General features: G+C 41.4%; 1 protein-coding gene across 1 annotated transcript; it reads left to right on the plus strand.

The window, feature by feature from the left end:
* The first annotated feature begins 966 nt into the window (after nucleotides 1-966).
* Nucleotides 967-15,882, plus strand: NEK2 (NIMA related kinase 2). The gene is made up of 9 exons (XM_035110547.3): nucleotides 967-1,391; nucleotides 4,101-4,318; nucleotides 6,069-6,309; nucleotides 7,721-7,803; nucleotides 8,007-8,133; nucleotides 8,238-8,460; nucleotides 9,292-9,346; nucleotides 9,422-9,492; nucleotides 14,875-15,882. Exons 1-9 carry the CDS (start codon nucleotides 1,296-1,298, stop codon nucleotides 15,102-15,104), a joined length of 1,344 nt encoding a protein of 447 aa, XP_034966438.1. The 5' UTR covers nucleotides 967-1,295; the 3' UTR covers nucleotides 15,105-15,882.
* Nucleotides 15,883-16,437: the final 555 nt, after the last annotated feature.

Genomic DNA, 16,437 nt, shown 5'->3' on the forward strand with positions numbered 1-16,437 from the left:
TTGGGATATCAACTTGCAATGATTGAAAACCTACCATAGCATATTAGCAGCAAATCAAGGTTAAGTGGCTAAAATCCCATCCTCTGATGATTGCAATGATACCAAAAAGTGCAGTGTCTTCAGAGATGTAACCACTTAGCAGCAAACTGCCAGTGCATTGTCCTGCTTACTGCAGTTCTAAGCTTTGCATCTAAGCCAGGTCTGCTTAAATGCAAAACTTTAGCTCCTAATTTTTTTATGAATTCCGAAAGAAATTGGGATCTGAAATTGGGAATTAAAAGCCATTTTCAGTCTCATGAACGGTGTTGTGTCTGATTGTGGACAAATCACAAAGTCGCAACCCATAGCTGTTGGTGGAGCATGAAACTCTCTCCCAGCCTTCATTCCATTTGGAAAATGGGAATACTGTATCTTTTTTGGCTAATGCAAGGAAAACTGTACAGTAATCAATTTAAAAATGGAAAGGAAGTGTGATAGGAAGGAACAATAAACGGCAGCTTATGATTATTTAAGAGCAATTTATTTGCACCCCAAAGGCAAATGAGGGTGGTGGAGGGAGAGAGAGGTGGCTGAATATACTAAGATAGTGATTCCCACTGTCCACTTTACCCTGGCTCAGTTCTTATGTCCTGCTACATGCACTTGATTTTGCCTTTCCATGAGAGACTAAGGGTGTCATTTAAAAATAAAGGGGTTTCGCCTTCCCTGGGTCGTTAGGGTCCTGCTCAGAGTAGCTCCACTGAAATTAGCAGACATTCTCATTAATTTCAATGGGTCTACTCTGGGTATGATCAATATACAGTATACATTTATATTCCATTCTGTCCATAGTAGCGACTAGGTCACTCGAACAGTCGAATGCCTGCGATATGAAACCAAAAGTAACGACTTATGTGCGACTCTTGGGTTTGTTCGGTTTGGTAAAAATATATTCTCGTCGCCTGCCTGATGACGTCTTTTGACTGGCAGGGCACGATCAAAGCGCAAGTTGGAACCCGCTTCCGCCGCGTGCCAAGCAACGTACCCAAAATACCTCAGCCCCAAGTTTTCTCGCGCCGCCCTCGAGCGCCAGCGGCAGCTGCGGTTGCCTAGCGACCGGGCAGAGGAGCAGCCGTTGGGAGCCACGTGACCTCGGCAGCCGCGCGTGCCAATTGGAAAGAGGGCGGGCGGCCGGGCGTAGCCAGCGGCAGACCAATCGGCGGCAGGCGCGGCGTGTTTTAAACGTCTTTTGCGCTGGGGGACGGCTGCGTGTTCCGCTGTGTTTGGGTTGTTTGGCCGCCGCGGAGCGCGGAGCGATGCCGAGCCGCCCGGAGGACTACGAGGTGCTTCTCACTATTGGCGCCGGTTCCTACGGCAGGTGCCAGAAGGTGCGGCGGAGGTCGGACGGCAAGGTGAGTAGAGGCTGCGAGCGGGGGGAGGGGGGAGCCCCGGAGGATTGTGGGAAACCCGGAGGATTGTGGGAGCCCTTCTGATGCCCCGCGTAAGGGCGGGGGCTAGGCCAGTGGGTGGGAACGCTGTGCTTCCCCTGATGTTGTTGTGTTACAACTCCCTAGATTCTCTATGAGCATGAGAAGAGCCCTACTGGATAAGGCCAAAGGCCATATTATATTATTAGTGTTATTATCAATGCTCCCCCCTATTTAAAATGTTTAGGGCTATTCATTTTGACTCAAGAAAACCACCGTTTTATAGTTCAAATCAGGAAAAATAAACAGTAAATGGACAAAAGTACAGATTCACAAAATGTTTAGGGATATGCATACTCCTGCGTCCTCCCAGAAAAAAACACTGATGATGATGATGAATTTACAGTATTTAGTTATATGTCATCAGATAGGTCTCTACACCCAGAATTCCAGTGTCAAGGCCAGCTGCTGTAAATTAGAGCAGGGGTATCGTTCTCCAAAAATAGTCCAGCAGCTCTCTTATGCAAACATAGCAGTAGGAGCAGCAAATACAGTGCAGGAAGAAGTTTTATCTGCCCTGCAGTTGCTCCTGTTGCTCCTTTCTCTGCTGGGGGTTTCATCCGGTGTCCTTCTCTCATAGTGGCCAATGGGATACCTCAGGGAAGCCAGTAATCAAGGCCACTCCTGCTATTGTTCCCCAGTGACTGGTATTCAGAGATATGCTGTCTCTGGCACTGAAGGTGGCATGCAGCCATCATGATGAATCGATAGCCTTATCAATGCTCATGTAGCCTGGAGCTGAAGGCAGTTGGAGTCTAAAGAAAGCTGAAGGCCACAAATTCACTATCCCTGTCTTAAAACATATGCATAGGGATACCACCAAAGAAAGCTTGATGCAAAATAAAGCTTGGAATCAGAAACAGTCTTCAGTGTTAGAGCTCAGCCCTGGTGCAAAAAAAAAAAAACATTTCTTTGAGCTCCCCCCTCCCCTTTCCTGTTTTTACTACTGCACCACAACACGTGGGGCTACCTTTGAAGGTGATCCGGAAACTGCAATTAATCCAGAATGCGGCAGCTAGACTGGTGACTGGGAGTGGCCGCCGAGACCACATAACACCGATCCTAAGAGACCCACATTGGCTCCCAGTATGTTTCCGAGCACAATTCAAAGTGTTGGTGCTGACCTTTAAAGCCCTAAATGGCCTCGGTCCTGTATACCTGAAGGAGCGTCTCCACCCCATCGTTCAGCCTGGACACAGATCCAGCGCCGAGGGCCTTCTGGCGGTTCCCTCACTGCGAGAAGCAAAGCTATAGGGAACCAGGCAGAGGGCCTTTTCGGTAGTGGCACCTGCCCTGTGGAATGCCCTCCTATTGGAGGTCAAGGAGATAAACAACTACCTGACATTTAGAAAACACCTAAAGGCAGCCCTGTTTAGGGAAATTTTTAATCTGTGATATTTTAATGTATTTTGGTATTTGTTGGAAGCTGCCCAGAGTGGCGGGGGAAACCCAGCCAGATGGGCGGGGTATAAATATAAATAAATAAATAAATATACATATGCTAGTGAAGTAAAATTTAAGCTGGTTCCTATGAACCCAGAGAAATTGATCCTGCCCAGGGAGAGCCCAAGGATCCAGGCAAACAGACGAATTTAAGCGTCTCCTGCCCACCAAATAACAGAGACCAAACCAGGACGTATGAAGCAAGGCACTTTTATTTTCGCTGTTGCAACAGGGTCCTTCCTCTCACGCAGGAGAACAAGGAAGGCCCCAAACAAAGATGTCTTGCCCTTAAAAAGAAATTTGAAATTGGTTTCAGCCCACCCCCCAGAAGCATCATCCATATGTCACAGAAGGGGTGTAGCCCAAGACCCCCCCTCCCTAGATTCATCATAGGTACATCATGAAAGGGGAGGTCTGGTGGCAGTAATCTGAGCATCCTGGACCCTGCCCCCTGCCCCCAAAACCTAATCAACAAAAAAGAGAGATATTTACATTTCCCTGTTTCCCAGCCAAGTTAATCACACCCTTTTGTCTGGCACTCAGGTATCAGGATGCCAGGGTTATCACTTTAATTCCTGAGACAATGAGAAGGTTCCCCCCACCCCCCTTCTTCCTTGCAGAGGAACACCTAGTCAGAGAGAGAGTCAAAATGGTGTCAGAAAGGCCTGTCTTCCTGTGCTGCTTCAGACATGTGCCTGTACTGTACATTCATGTACATGTTTTATGAACAATTATTATATATATATATATATATATGACCTCAAAATTCTTATAACACTAGCAAAAGCGTCAGATTGGTTCTGGCACATGAAAGGATTCCCCAACCTCATTAGAACATTGTACTGTGTTGTGCTCTTAATTCTGCAGTTGTGCATTAGGTTGGCTAGATGTTTAGAATGAAGTTGCAGATTTCGTTTATTAGTATGTTTGGCATGGGAAGATTTGCCATGAGCAAAATCTCAAATTACAAAGCTACCACAAGTAATAAAATACACTAATAAAATGAGGTGTGAATCTCTTGCAGTGGAGAGATGAGGTCAGGTTTGCTGCTGTTGGGTGCGGGAGTGGGGGTGAGATTTATATTGGTTTAAAGTACGGTAAGATGCTAGTCCACTGAGCTTTTAAATCATTGTATTGTTTTAAGTTTTTTTATATGTTTATTGTCTAGAGATGACTTGCTCCTTTTTTCAGGTCTTGGTCTGGAAAGAACTTGACTATGGATCTATGACAGAATCTGAAAAACAAATGCTTGTTTCTGAAGTGAACTTGCTTCGTGAACTAAAACATCCGAATATTGTCCGTTATTATGACCGTATAATTGACAGGACAAATACAACACTTTATATTGTGATGGAATACTGTGAAGGTGGAGACCTGGCAACTCTGATTGCAAAATGTACAAAAGAAAGGCATGTAAAACTTCTGGATTATCATGACATTATCTGGTGCTGTAGGTTATTAAATTAGTTATGAGAGGTCACAGGTATTTTAAGCCAGCAACCGGAAATAATTGTGATTTTTAATTTTTGAGCCAACTGTCATTAAAGGTGCAAGATTATTGCTGAGCAGAGATGACCATTTTTACCACACTGGCGAAATTTTCTTTTCCACTTGGCTAGATGTTAAACCATACAGGCAACCAAGTAGTTTGCTTTACCATGTGGTAAATAAGATTACTTGCTACACAAACTGCCTGCTTGTGGGAAAATAACAGTTTGCTTGGACACGGACGACCGCTTTCCTAAGTAATTACATACTTAGTAAATGTTGTCTTTATTCCCTGTAATCCTCAGGAGGAATATTCCTGTGCATTCTTTTATTTATTTTTTTATTACTTCAGTTTGTTTGTTTGTTTGCTTTAGAATAGGAAATCTACAAGAGAGTATCAAGGAAATGAGGACAATGTCCTGTGCATTTTAAAACATTAACTTGACTGTCCTGGCAACTAAAAAAATATACAGTGAGAGGGGTTTTAGCCTTGGATATCACCCTTGTCAGTAGTGAACACTACAATACAGTTGTGATAATCCTAAAATTACAACATGATGTACTAAATTTGAAATGCATCAAAATCTTTGATTTAAGAGTTAAAAAATACAGTTTACAGTTTGCTCACAAGGAACCCATGTCCCTCTGTAAAATAGCCTAAAAGTTGTAATGTCTTGCACTTGGCTTTATAAAATTAAATAAATAAAATGTCTAATTTGTTGAGCTGGAATCCTTCTGTTTTGGCACTGCATTTTTCCCGTGTTTAAAAAAAAAACTGGTGAAAAGTTTAATCTGCCTAGCAAGTAATGAAATGATTGTGGGGGCTTTCAGGTAGTTGCCCAGAGATAGAATATCCTTTATACTTAAACTTTTTGGGATAGCTACAGTTTTGGCATTGGGATAATAGAATGAGGATTACCAGTGATCTGCAGTTTTACCTGTTCCATGCTTGGGTGAGTAATATTAGAAAAAGCTGTCTCCCAAATTCTTTGTCAGAGGGCCTGGAGCAGCAGCCATGCTTCTCTTGGGTTTGTAGAAAAATAAACAGCAACTTTAGATTCTGATCTACTCTGAACAGCTGTGCAAGTGAGACAAGAGTCTGCCTCTTGGACTTGGGGAAAGAGGTGGGGATTTTTCTCACTTGTGTGGAAGTTTGAATAAGATAATGACTAGCAAAGGAGAGATTCCTTGTCTGGCATGTATGCAGATTTAGATAAGACTGTCTCTCTTCCAAGTGCTCTACGAGTACTGGAGGTCTTCAGAGGTTCAGCAATGTGGCAAAGAGAAACAAGAATGTCTCCTGTTCTTTTCTTCAGTGTTAGCATAATTGGGAAATTCCTGCCTCAGAAAGGACTAGGGAGCAGGGAGATAATACCAAGGACAAATGGGATTTAGATAATAAGACAAGGCAATATTTGTGGGATTCTTTCAGGGGATTATAGTTAGCTTTCAGTTACTTTCATGTATGCTTGTGAACAAAACACATATATCCAAAGCACATTATCCAAAGAAATGAATGGCAACCATTCACTTCTATGGGAAAATTGTTGCACTTGGGGAACACGAATTTCTTTACTAAAGTAATGGAATATTTGAAAATGGGCTGAAAGTGAGAGAATGGATTTTGGCTTAAAGGTACTCAAAATAACCACTTGTTTCCTCTTTCAAAAGACATTATGTGGAAGAAAACTTTGTCCTTCGCGTCCTCACCCAGCTGACCTTGGCTTTGAAGGAGTGCCACAGAAGGAGTGATGGTGGCCACACTGTGCTTCATCGGGACCTAAAGCCAGCAAATATCTTCCTTGATGGCAAGAAGAATGTGAAGCTTGGTGACTTTGGCCTGGCCAGGATACTTCACCATGATACCAGTTTTGCAAAAACATTTGTTGGCACACCATATTATATGTCTCCAGTAAGTGTCCCAAGATGAAAGCAACTGCTTTGCATTTTGAGCATTTTTACTTTGTGATTGCCAGATCTAAGTTACCTTTCAGCAGCAGTGCCTTAAATTAATTGGTATATAGCATGTTTTGTTCTGTTTACAAAATACAAGTCAAGGTATACCATGCTGTATACTGTGTAAAATATCACCAGAATATCTTTCAGAGAGCAGAAATAACAACTGAAATATTTAATAGAGAAGAATTAAATAAATTACACTGGTTTAAATGTTGTGTTCTGCTTTAAAATTATGGTAAAACTTGTAAATACTGACACGGTTGTTTTACAATATTTATATGCAGCTTGATCATAAAAAACTAAGTAGTTTACAAAAAAACAGAACAACACTGGAATTGTCCATAAGAAAAGTTAAAAGCAGGTAATTTTTTTAAAAATGCAAAACATACCTAAAATCAGCAGGGGGCTTAAAACATGTCAACTCATAAAGTCATGGAAATTTAATTGCATGTGCTTCCTTAACCGATTTTGGAGCCTTCAATCTTCTCTTAATATTTAAATGTTAACATACTAATATATGCTTCCTAGGGGGAGTCTTAAAAGTGAATTGCAGCTTAGAAACTGCTCAGTTTAATTGGTTTCGTATCATTCATTGTTACTAATTTTATGAAAGAATGCATTTCTAGAAAAGGGAAAAAATGGTGGTAAATTTCACTAAGAAAAGCAAGCCTTAACCCTCTTAACGCCAACTGCTGGAGACAGGTTTGAATTCCAATATGACCTTGCTCTTTCAGTGTTATATTGACATGGTCAAGTCAAAAGGTGGACAAGTTGACAGTCCTAAAATACAGTAAGCAGCAAGTCTGAGTTAGCACTAAAAGTGTTATTGCCATTATGGAATGCTACTTACTACGTAGGATTCAGAGTATCTGAAGAAGTGTTTATTACACACAAAAGCTCATACCTTGAAAGCTTATATTTAGTTGATCTTAAAGGTGCCACTGGAATTATTAAAAAATATTTTTTCATCTTATTATACTTACTATGTGTTTTTTTAATGCTTAACTCCTAAGTAATACTCCAGAATGCATACTGGTAACCAATTTTGGGGCCACATATAATCTAATTTGCAAACTAATTATTAAGCGCCTAATACTAATATATTTTCTCGAAGCTACGAACATGAGTTTGACCAAACTGCGGGAGGCAGTGCAAGACAGGAGTGCCTGGCGTGCTATGGCATAGCTGCCAAGTTTTCCCTTTTCTCGCGAGGAAGCCTATTCAGCATAAGGGAAAATCCCTTAAAAAAAGGGATAACTTGGCAGCTATGTGCTATGGTCCATGGAGTCACGAAGAGTCGGACACGACTAAACAACAACAACAACAACAACAACAACTAATATATTCTGTTTCCCCCCTGTTAGGAACAAATAAATCGCATGTCCTACAATGAGAAATCTGACATCTGGTCTTTAGGATGTCTTCTCTACGAGTTGTGTGCGTTGTCGTAAGTATAGTACCAGCCAAAAGTTTCTAGGCAGGTATTTGGCAGCATTTAAACTCATTTCTCAGTATTGTCATGCTCTTGAGAAGAAGCAACTAAATCAAAACATGGGCACCAAAACATTCTAGAAAGAACAAATAAATAAGAATTCATTTCAAGTTGATGCTGGGGTGAAGTGGAAGATCATGTTTGTTCACTCTTTCTAGGCCTCCATTCACAGCCTTTAACCAAAAAGAGTTGGCAGAAAAGATAAGGGAAGGGAAGTTCAGGCGGATCCCATACCGTTATTCAGATCAGCTGAATGAACTCATCACAAAGATGCTGCACCTAAAGGTAATTTGATCCCCAAATGTGCTGCTGCCCGAAAAAGAATTGTAATGGCTTTTTAAACGTAACATTTCTGCACAGTGACTATAATAAGTCTCCCTGATTTCAAGGATTACTGTCGGCCTTCAGTTGAAGAAATTCTGCAGAACCCTCTGATAGCCAACCTGGTATTGGAGGAGCAAGGGAGAAACGTGGAGAGAAGAGGGCGGCGATCAGGAGAGCAAGATAAAGTAGAAAGACTTTCAGGAACTCCAGTGAATGAGCTGAAACTGAAAGAGCAGCAGCTACAAGAGAGGGAGCGAGCCATAAAAGAGAGAGAACACAGGCTAGAACGTAAGAAGTAATGCAGCAATGGGATGCGGGGGTTTGGATTCCATCCTGCTCCGGCAGTGCCTTCAATGGGGAGTGGGATGCATTCCCTTTGGTAACATGAAGGAAACGTTAATACATTTCTTGCAAGGCAAAGGACCCCTGGACAGTTAAGTCCAGTTGAATTTGACAATGGAGTGCAGTGCTCATCTCCGCTTTCAGGCTGAGAGCCAGAGTCTGTCCACAGACAGCTTTCCGGGTCATGTGGCTAGCATGACTAAATCACTCCTGGTGCAACAAGACACTGCGACAGAAGCCAGAGCGCCTGGAAACGCCATTTATCTTCCCGCTGCAGCAGTACCTATTTACTTGCGCTGGTATGCTTTCGAAGTGCTATGTTGGCAGGAGCTGAGACAGAGCAGCGGGAGCTAACCCCGCCTTGCAAATTTGAACTGCTCACCTTGTAATTGGCAAGCCCAAGAGGCTCGGTGGTTTAGACCACAGCACCACCTGCAACCTCCCTCATTTCTTGCATGCATGATGTGGCAGCCCATTTGGAATGAATGAGGGTTAAGTCATATGTAACTTGGAATGCACCTGCACTATTCAACTAATAGTTTCATGGTGCCTAAACATGGATGCAGTGACACTACTTTGCTTGCGTGTGTTTTCCGTTATGGATCTTGTTCATCCTTTTATAATAAGCCAAGGACACACTTCATAGAAGCAGAGGGCCTTCACATACTATGCAGGTTGCATGCTGCTTTCCCTATGGGCATTTACTGGTCAAAATAAAAAGCTGTCATGGGTGCACATTGTCTGCAATTGGATAACATGGCTTGTCTTTTGTTCCAGAGAGAGAGCGGGAACTGTGTGTTCGAGAGAGACTGGCAGAAGAAAAACTGGCTAGGTTGGTTTAAAATGTCTAAAGGTGTCTTATTTGGATAAAGGCTTTTCTCTTATTAACCAGCTCCTTTCTAAACAGGGCTGAGAACATGGTGAAGAATTACAACTTATTCAAGGACCAGAAGCTATTGCAGCCAGCGACATGCCCAGGTAGGAGAAGATGTTGGAAGCTCTTAACGGACTGCTAAACCAGGAATCCCCAGATGTTACCAGCCTTAGTACTAGTGACCTCTCTAGTAACACTCCTTCTATGGTGGATATTAAGCTAGCTTTCCTGGCAGCTCCAGTATGTTTTAATACCGGCGGCAGCTTAGGTTGGGCTTAATATGTGTATGAAGGGGCCAGATTGGATGCCCACTGTGGTGGTACTTCCCTTTGTCAGTAGTAAATGCTGGATACTTCAAGCTGTTGATGCTTCTCATCTGTATGGTAAACCATGACTTTAAGAGGAGGCCTCTGAAGTGCTGTATACTGTGAATTCCTTGAAGATTTGGTCAGTGGCAGAGGTGTTTAACATCTTTGCCACTCAGACAAATGAACAGTTGGACAACCTAAACCTCTGCTTCTCTTTGCCTCTGCTGCTACTTAACTGCTAAGCCTAGTTTAGATACCACTGCTACCCAAGATGGGAGGCATCATGACTACAGTGAATATTTTCTACAATTCAGCTGTCACTTTCTAGTGCCAGATCTATGTGTGTGCATTATACCTCTGTCACCTTACGTGTTTACGATTTGGAGCCAATCTTGGCTTACTTGAATTCTAAAGTTAATCCTGAAATAAAATATATTTTAACTTACCATTTTGTAAATGGCTGTGCAAAGAGGCTAATTTAGGCTACCTTGGGGTTTATATGGTGGTGACTTACTAGTTAGTAGGTTTTTGTTCTTGGAGGCCATTTAGAATGGGCTGTACATCCTAATGTATATCCAAACTAGATGGGGATTTAAGCCTCATTCAAAAGCAGCCAAAATACAGGTAGCTTTTCTTTGACTGTAGTCAATTTTCATATATCTTGCTTTAAAACACTGCAATTCTAGGTTCTATGCTGTTTTCTAGGCATATAGTCTGGGATACCATGAACTGATGCAGCTTGATTTTTTTTCTTTAACCTTTACTTTTCTTTGGGACCCCCCCTCCCTCTTCATTTCAAAAGCTGTTAGGCAGCATGAGTGGCTCCTTTATAATAAACAGAAGCCTAAAACCCCATGCAGCTAGCTGTGTGGACTTCTGGAAGCCTACCAGAGTAACTGCCAAGGGGTGTCTACTCAATGCAAAACGCAAATTCTAGTATGTTGTTTGAGCAATACTCGTAGTAAAGAAATCCAGCAAATAATGTAGCCTCTTTAAAATACCATTTTTCTTTGTGGGTAATGGCTTTCCCTTCAAAATCACAAACAGGTCTTCGCTAATCACCACGAACTTAAATGATGATAGAATTCTTATTTATCTGACTTATCAAAAAGGAATGGTGTGGTATCAAAGCATCTTCAGGAAGTGAACTTCTTTGTAGTCTTCAAATCAAAATGAAGCTTCTGCAAAAAAAAAAGCCACTGTGGTTGCAACTGATATTTTTCCACTCCAGCCCTGCATCACTGGGCAAACCCACTTGACTTGAGTAATAATGTAACAATTGCATTATCTGGGTGATGCCCCTTGGAAACTAATGGGCTTTAAGTCCATTGATTTCAGGGAGTACATTCAGAATATTACCTAGCTGGATGCTGTCCAGTAATAATACAGCTCTTGCATATAGTAGCCTTTTATTGTTCCATATGTAGGCTGCATTCTATGGCTTTACTTATCATTAAAATATGTAATTTTTGGTTGGGGGGGGGACTTTGACTGAAAGTCCTTCAAAGGTGGGCTTGCTGAGTTTTCCCAGTGTTTTCTGGGCCTTCACATCTCCTGTGGCCAAAGAAATCTGAAAGCATTGCAGTTAAGCTGCATCAAAAAGGTATTCTGTGCCTTACAATGAGGTATTAAAGTCTATTCAAAACTATTGTAAAGGAGGCCTGACTAGTAGGCTCTTTTAACATAAGAATCCCCCTTAACTTGCAAAATATCTTCATTTTCATGCCCACTAGTCACCTTTTTAATATATTTTTGATGTGAGAAATTGCTTGGCTAAATTACTACCAAAACATTCATGGTAAGCAAAGCTGTATACCCACCAGTTCCACTCTCCAAACACAATGCATATTCAGGAAATAATTTGTTAGGTGAGTGTTCATGTAATTGGTCAACGATTGCTATAGATTCTTGTTGAAAAAAAATTCTAAAGCGTTGCCAACCATGGAATTCTGATCCTAAAATGACGACAAAGCCCTCTGAAACTTTGCAAAAGGCAAATGAGGAAAGAAAAATGCTCTTATCTTACTTCCACCCTGCCCATGGTTTCTGGCAAATGGCTGCCACAGACTAGCAAAACACAAGCAGCCTTAAACAAGCCTTACTTTTTATTTGTTTACAGCTCAACGCATAAGTCTGCCTGTTTGAATATCTACTTCTACATTCAGGCAATTCTTTGTGATATTGGTCCAGCTTGTGAATCACAGTAAACCACAGTTAATGGTTTGCTATGAGCAAGCTGCTCTCCACTTGCGCTTCCACAATCCCACAGTTAGTGTTATGTTCAAGTCAGGCATCATAGTTTGTTTCACTCCTAAGAAGTAAAGATCTGTAGTTAGGTTTGTTCTTGGCTTACTAATCCCGTGTTTCTTGGAGCTAAGCAGACCAACATATCTGTCTTAGCATAATGCTAAGCTAAAGAGCATGGTCTGTTTCTCCTGTTTTCTAGCATCAAGGAGCAAAGTGCCCTGGAGCAGCATGCTCATGATAAACTGTTAACTATGGTTTACTGTGATGTGCAAATGAGGCCCAGTGACTCCTCAAAAAGAGGCATAGTAAAGGCAGCTATTGGTGCTTTTCTTATTACTGATCTTCAGCTATTGTCTAGATGTACCCAAAATCTAGATATGGTTCCATGACATATAGTGCAGGGATTACTTTCAGGTTTTAGATATATGCTGCAGTTGAAGCGGGCTAACATACCATGGGTGAATGGGTTTTGAAGCTGAACAATTTGTGGGCTTGTTTTTTGTTTTAAATAAAGGAGAAAATCCTGACACTATCAAAGTAAATGGTACATTGTCCAAAGGTGGGTCAGAGAAGGGATGGATGAGTGGGAGAAAAAAAATACAATGGCATGCACTTGGGGTTTGGTTGGCTGGGGATAAAGACAAATATAATGCTGTAGCCACAGTTTGGCAGTGCATTCCCAAGTTCTGGAACAGACATGAGAGCATAGTATTTAGTATCTTCAGAGTTGGGACCTTCTCCTACCTGCTGTTCACTAGGAGTGTTGGACTATAACTTGATCATCTCTGACCATGCTGCTGGCAGCTGAGAGTTGTTCAAAACATCTGGAGAGCAATAGGTTGGAGAAGACTGCTTTTACCTAACGCAAGGAAAGTTGGGCTGTTTTTTCCCCTGGGTCCTTCTAGTTGTCCAATTTCCTTCAGTTCTCTCATGACTTGAACAAATAAATAAAAATATTATTGCTGCTGCTTCCAGTAGAATCTTAGGTTATGTCCATCAGTTGATAAGCAGGGTCAGTGCTACTTCCAGGGTCTAGACACTCCTTCAAAACTGCCAAATTACTGACCTCTCCCTTAGTTTCCCCAAAGAAGAGGATGAAGTCAGTGGATGTTACCTCTCCTTGTTGCATCATTAATAGAAGATGACAGCTGAAGGTGGGCCTGAGGCTTCCATGCATTGGCAGTGGGGTGCTCTCCTTGGACATGGGCATTGGCAGCTGCCCATCATTGCTGACATCTGACACTTCCCTTGACCAGTGGAGAAGAAATCTGCTTCCAAATTGAAGTCTGAGCTTGAGATACTTATACCATGATTAATCATTGCTCTTAGATCAAGGATGGGGAACCTCCAGATGTTGCTCGACTTCTAGCTCTTAGAACAGGGAGACCTGTATTCAAATTCCTCCTCAGCTACAAAACTTGCTAAGTAATCGTGGGCCAGTTTCTCTTGGCATAAACTGTCTCCCAAGCTGGTTGTGACCATGTGTGTGTGTGGGGGGTATGCAGTCTGAGACCATGTCTGCACCATACATTTAAAATACTATGATGCCACTTTAAAAGTCATGGCTTCCTCCAAGCAATCTTAGAAGCTGTAGCTTGTTAAGGATGCTAAGAGTTGTTAGGAGAACTCCCCATATCTCCTCCAATGGCAATAATTTTCAGAGTTCTGTGGGAAGAACAATTGATTGGTCAACCACTTTGAGAATTGGAGTTCTGGTAGAGGAATAGGGATCACCTAACGACTCAGCATCCTTAACAAACTACAGTTCCCAAAATTCTTTGGGGGAAGCCGTGACTGTTAAAGTGGTCTGATACTGCTTTAAATGTATAGGTGGATGTGGCCTGAGTTACTACGAAGAGTATAAACGTAATAAAATCAAAACCTGTAGCATTCAGTGAAACCACCCTTTTATCTGGAACATGTAGCCTCCTGTGCAGTGTAAAATAATAAAAACACATAACACTAAAACTCAGTAAAGGAGCAGTGTTATATACTGTGGGTGTAAGGAGAATATATACATGATGAAAAGTGCTCACTTGCCAATTTCTTGTGTATAAACAATTGCCACACATGAAATTTAGCTTCTTCAACTAAGCATGTTTATGCTGCACCCACTTGACATGGTTTTAAACTGGTTCATACTTGCAAATTGCTTCCGTTTTATAAAATAAAAGTGCATTGACCAATATTGTCCTTCAGGGGTGAATTAAAAGTAAAAAACAAGGCCCCTCATCCGTTGGCTCTTTCTCCTAAGGCAAACAAGATTTATTTCTGTCTTTCACACACAGAAGATCTCTATATGATAATCCTTCCCTTCGCAATAATGTGTACAGTCTAGAAGGCACTTTCTCCCAGATGAGCCCTATAAGAATACTGAACCCAGCCAGATGTGCAGGGTATAAGTAGTAGTAGTAGCAGCAGCAGCAGCAGCAGCAGCAGCATCCGCAGCAATTGTTACCAGTACTACTAGTAATAATTACTACTACTACTACTAATAATAATAATAATACCCTGCACATCTGGCTGGGTTCAGTATTCGTAGTACTGAATGCTTTTGCCCATGTAACTAGCATGGTACACACACTTCCCCAAACAAAAGGCAGTGATCTCGGTGAATTTTTTTCTTACAAGGAGTGTGGCAGCTGTGGAGCCTTCACTGTAATCAAAATTTCGCCCTGTAGAGGGGTATGAACACTTGTAGACTTTGCTGAAAACTCAAAATGGAAGGAAGTGAACTAGAGGTGGCTGACCTCTGGCTTGCCAGACATTGTCAGACTCCAGCTCCATGGAATGGCCAATAAGGAATGGCGGGAGTTGGGAGTCCAAACGACATCAGAGAGCCAGAAGTTATCCACCCCCAGAGTAAAGAATAAATGAATATTCAGTGAGTGAGAGTTTAGTATTTGAAAAGCATCTTTCTGTTTTTTAAAGATGATGAAGCGCTGCCAGTCTTTCTTACGAGAAAAAAGAAGGTTCAGTTTGGTGACGAAAGCAAAGAAAATGCTCACTCTGAGGACAGCCTGGAGAATTCCCTCCCCTCGAAAGAAAAAGGTTGTAATCTGAAGAAGCGTCTCTATGCTGCCAATCTGCGGGCTCAAGCCCTTTGTGAGCTGGAGAAACATTACCAGCTCAAAAGCCGCCAGCTTCTCGGAATGCGCTGAATATTTGTGCGTATCGTGTACAGAACTGTGATGTTTTCAATAGTGTCATTTAAGCTGATGTTTCCTGTGGCATTTATGATGAAAATCTGAGTAGGATTGTTTTAGAAAAGGTGCTAAAATAGTCTTTTAAACTCTATGTAAATAAATGTAAATAATTGTGTGGTTGTATGCGAGTAACTCTTTTCCTTAGAGTTTGCATTCTTGTGCATTTGGCTTGCTAGTGTTGCATTGCTAGGCCAGTTCTAAATATAAATATTCATGGTGTGGTTAGCTAGATTTTTTTTAATGATTACGATGTGATTTTAACAAATAGCACAACACTGGATATGAGATTTAAGGAAGTGATTCTCTTTGAGTCTCTAATTTAGATGCATATAATAGTTGGATGTTTTACAAGCATAATGTTGCACCTAGCACAATATCTGTTCCTTCTTTCTAATTAGCTGAATTATTTGCCCTCCAAAATTTTCTGTAATGTTACATTGTTTAATGAAAAATGTTTAAAAAAGAGCCAAGTATGTAATGTGTTCCAGGACATCCTCACAGAACGGAGTAGATACCAAAATTTGACTGGAGGAAATGAATCTACAGGTAGCCTTTTGTTTAAAGATTCATTTCTCATGGGAGGTTTTATACATTAAATATGGTTGTATATGAGTTCTTACGTCTGAAGGAAGGTCATAAATTTCCCAGGAGATATGTGGACTTTAGAGGTCAGGATGCATACATACTCGTTGGATGAAGCAACATGTTATTAAAAGCAGAAGTGTAAATAGTCTTTTATGCCTTTTTGTCATTTTCGCACCTTGTGATGAATGTATGAAGCCACTTTTGGTCTCTCATTAATCCAAAACTTTGGATCGAATTTAAATAGCTTAATTTTATAGTGGCCTGAAGATGGTGCACTTGCTCTGTTGATGTGGTGATCCAGACTTATGCCTCAGCTGCAAGTGCCTATATGTGAAATTAACTCCTTTCTGCTTCAGTAGAGCTTACTGTCAAATAAATTTGGCCCATGCATTCAGCTTTAACCTATATTCACATGCCACACTATTTTAGAAAAGCTTGGCCACCCAGTTCCTCTGAAATACAGTCATACCTTGGTTTAAGTACGCCTTGGTTTGAATATTTTCAGTTTAAGTACTCCACGGACCGTCTGGAATGGATTAATCCACTTTCCATTACTTTCAATGGGGAAGTACACTTCAGGTTAAGTACAGACTTCCGGAACCAATTGTGTTTGTAAACCGAGGTACCACTGTACATGCATGTTCTGAATTAATGGGATAGCTGTTGTCTTCATTGCAGCCTGGTCATATGCACATGGCACATG

Source organism: Zootoca vivipara, chromosome 3, assembly GCF_965207765.1.
Source record: "Zootoca vivipara chromosome 3, rZooViv2.hap1.1, whole genome shotgun sequence".
NCBI classification, from domain to species: domain Eukaryota; kingdom Metazoa; phylum Chordata; class Lepidosauria; order Squamata; family Lacertidae; genus Zootoca; species Zootoca vivipara.

What these genes read in the sequence shown, in the direction of transcription:
- NEK2 (XM_035110547.3), top strand. Translation starts at nt 1,296, where the DNA reads ATGCCGAGCCGCCCGGAGGACTACGAGGTGCTTCTCACTATTGGCGCC. An exon ending in TACGAGTTGTGTGCGTTGTC is followed by an intron (nt 7,804 to 8,006) that starts GTAAGTATAGTA and finishes CACTCTTTCTAG; the next exon opens with GCCTCCATTCACAGCCTTTA. An exon ending in GAGAGAACACAGGCTAGAAC is followed by an intron (nt 8,461 to 9,291) that starts GTAAGAAGTAAT and finishes CTTTTGTTCCAG; the next exon opens with AGAGAGAGCGGGAACTGTGT.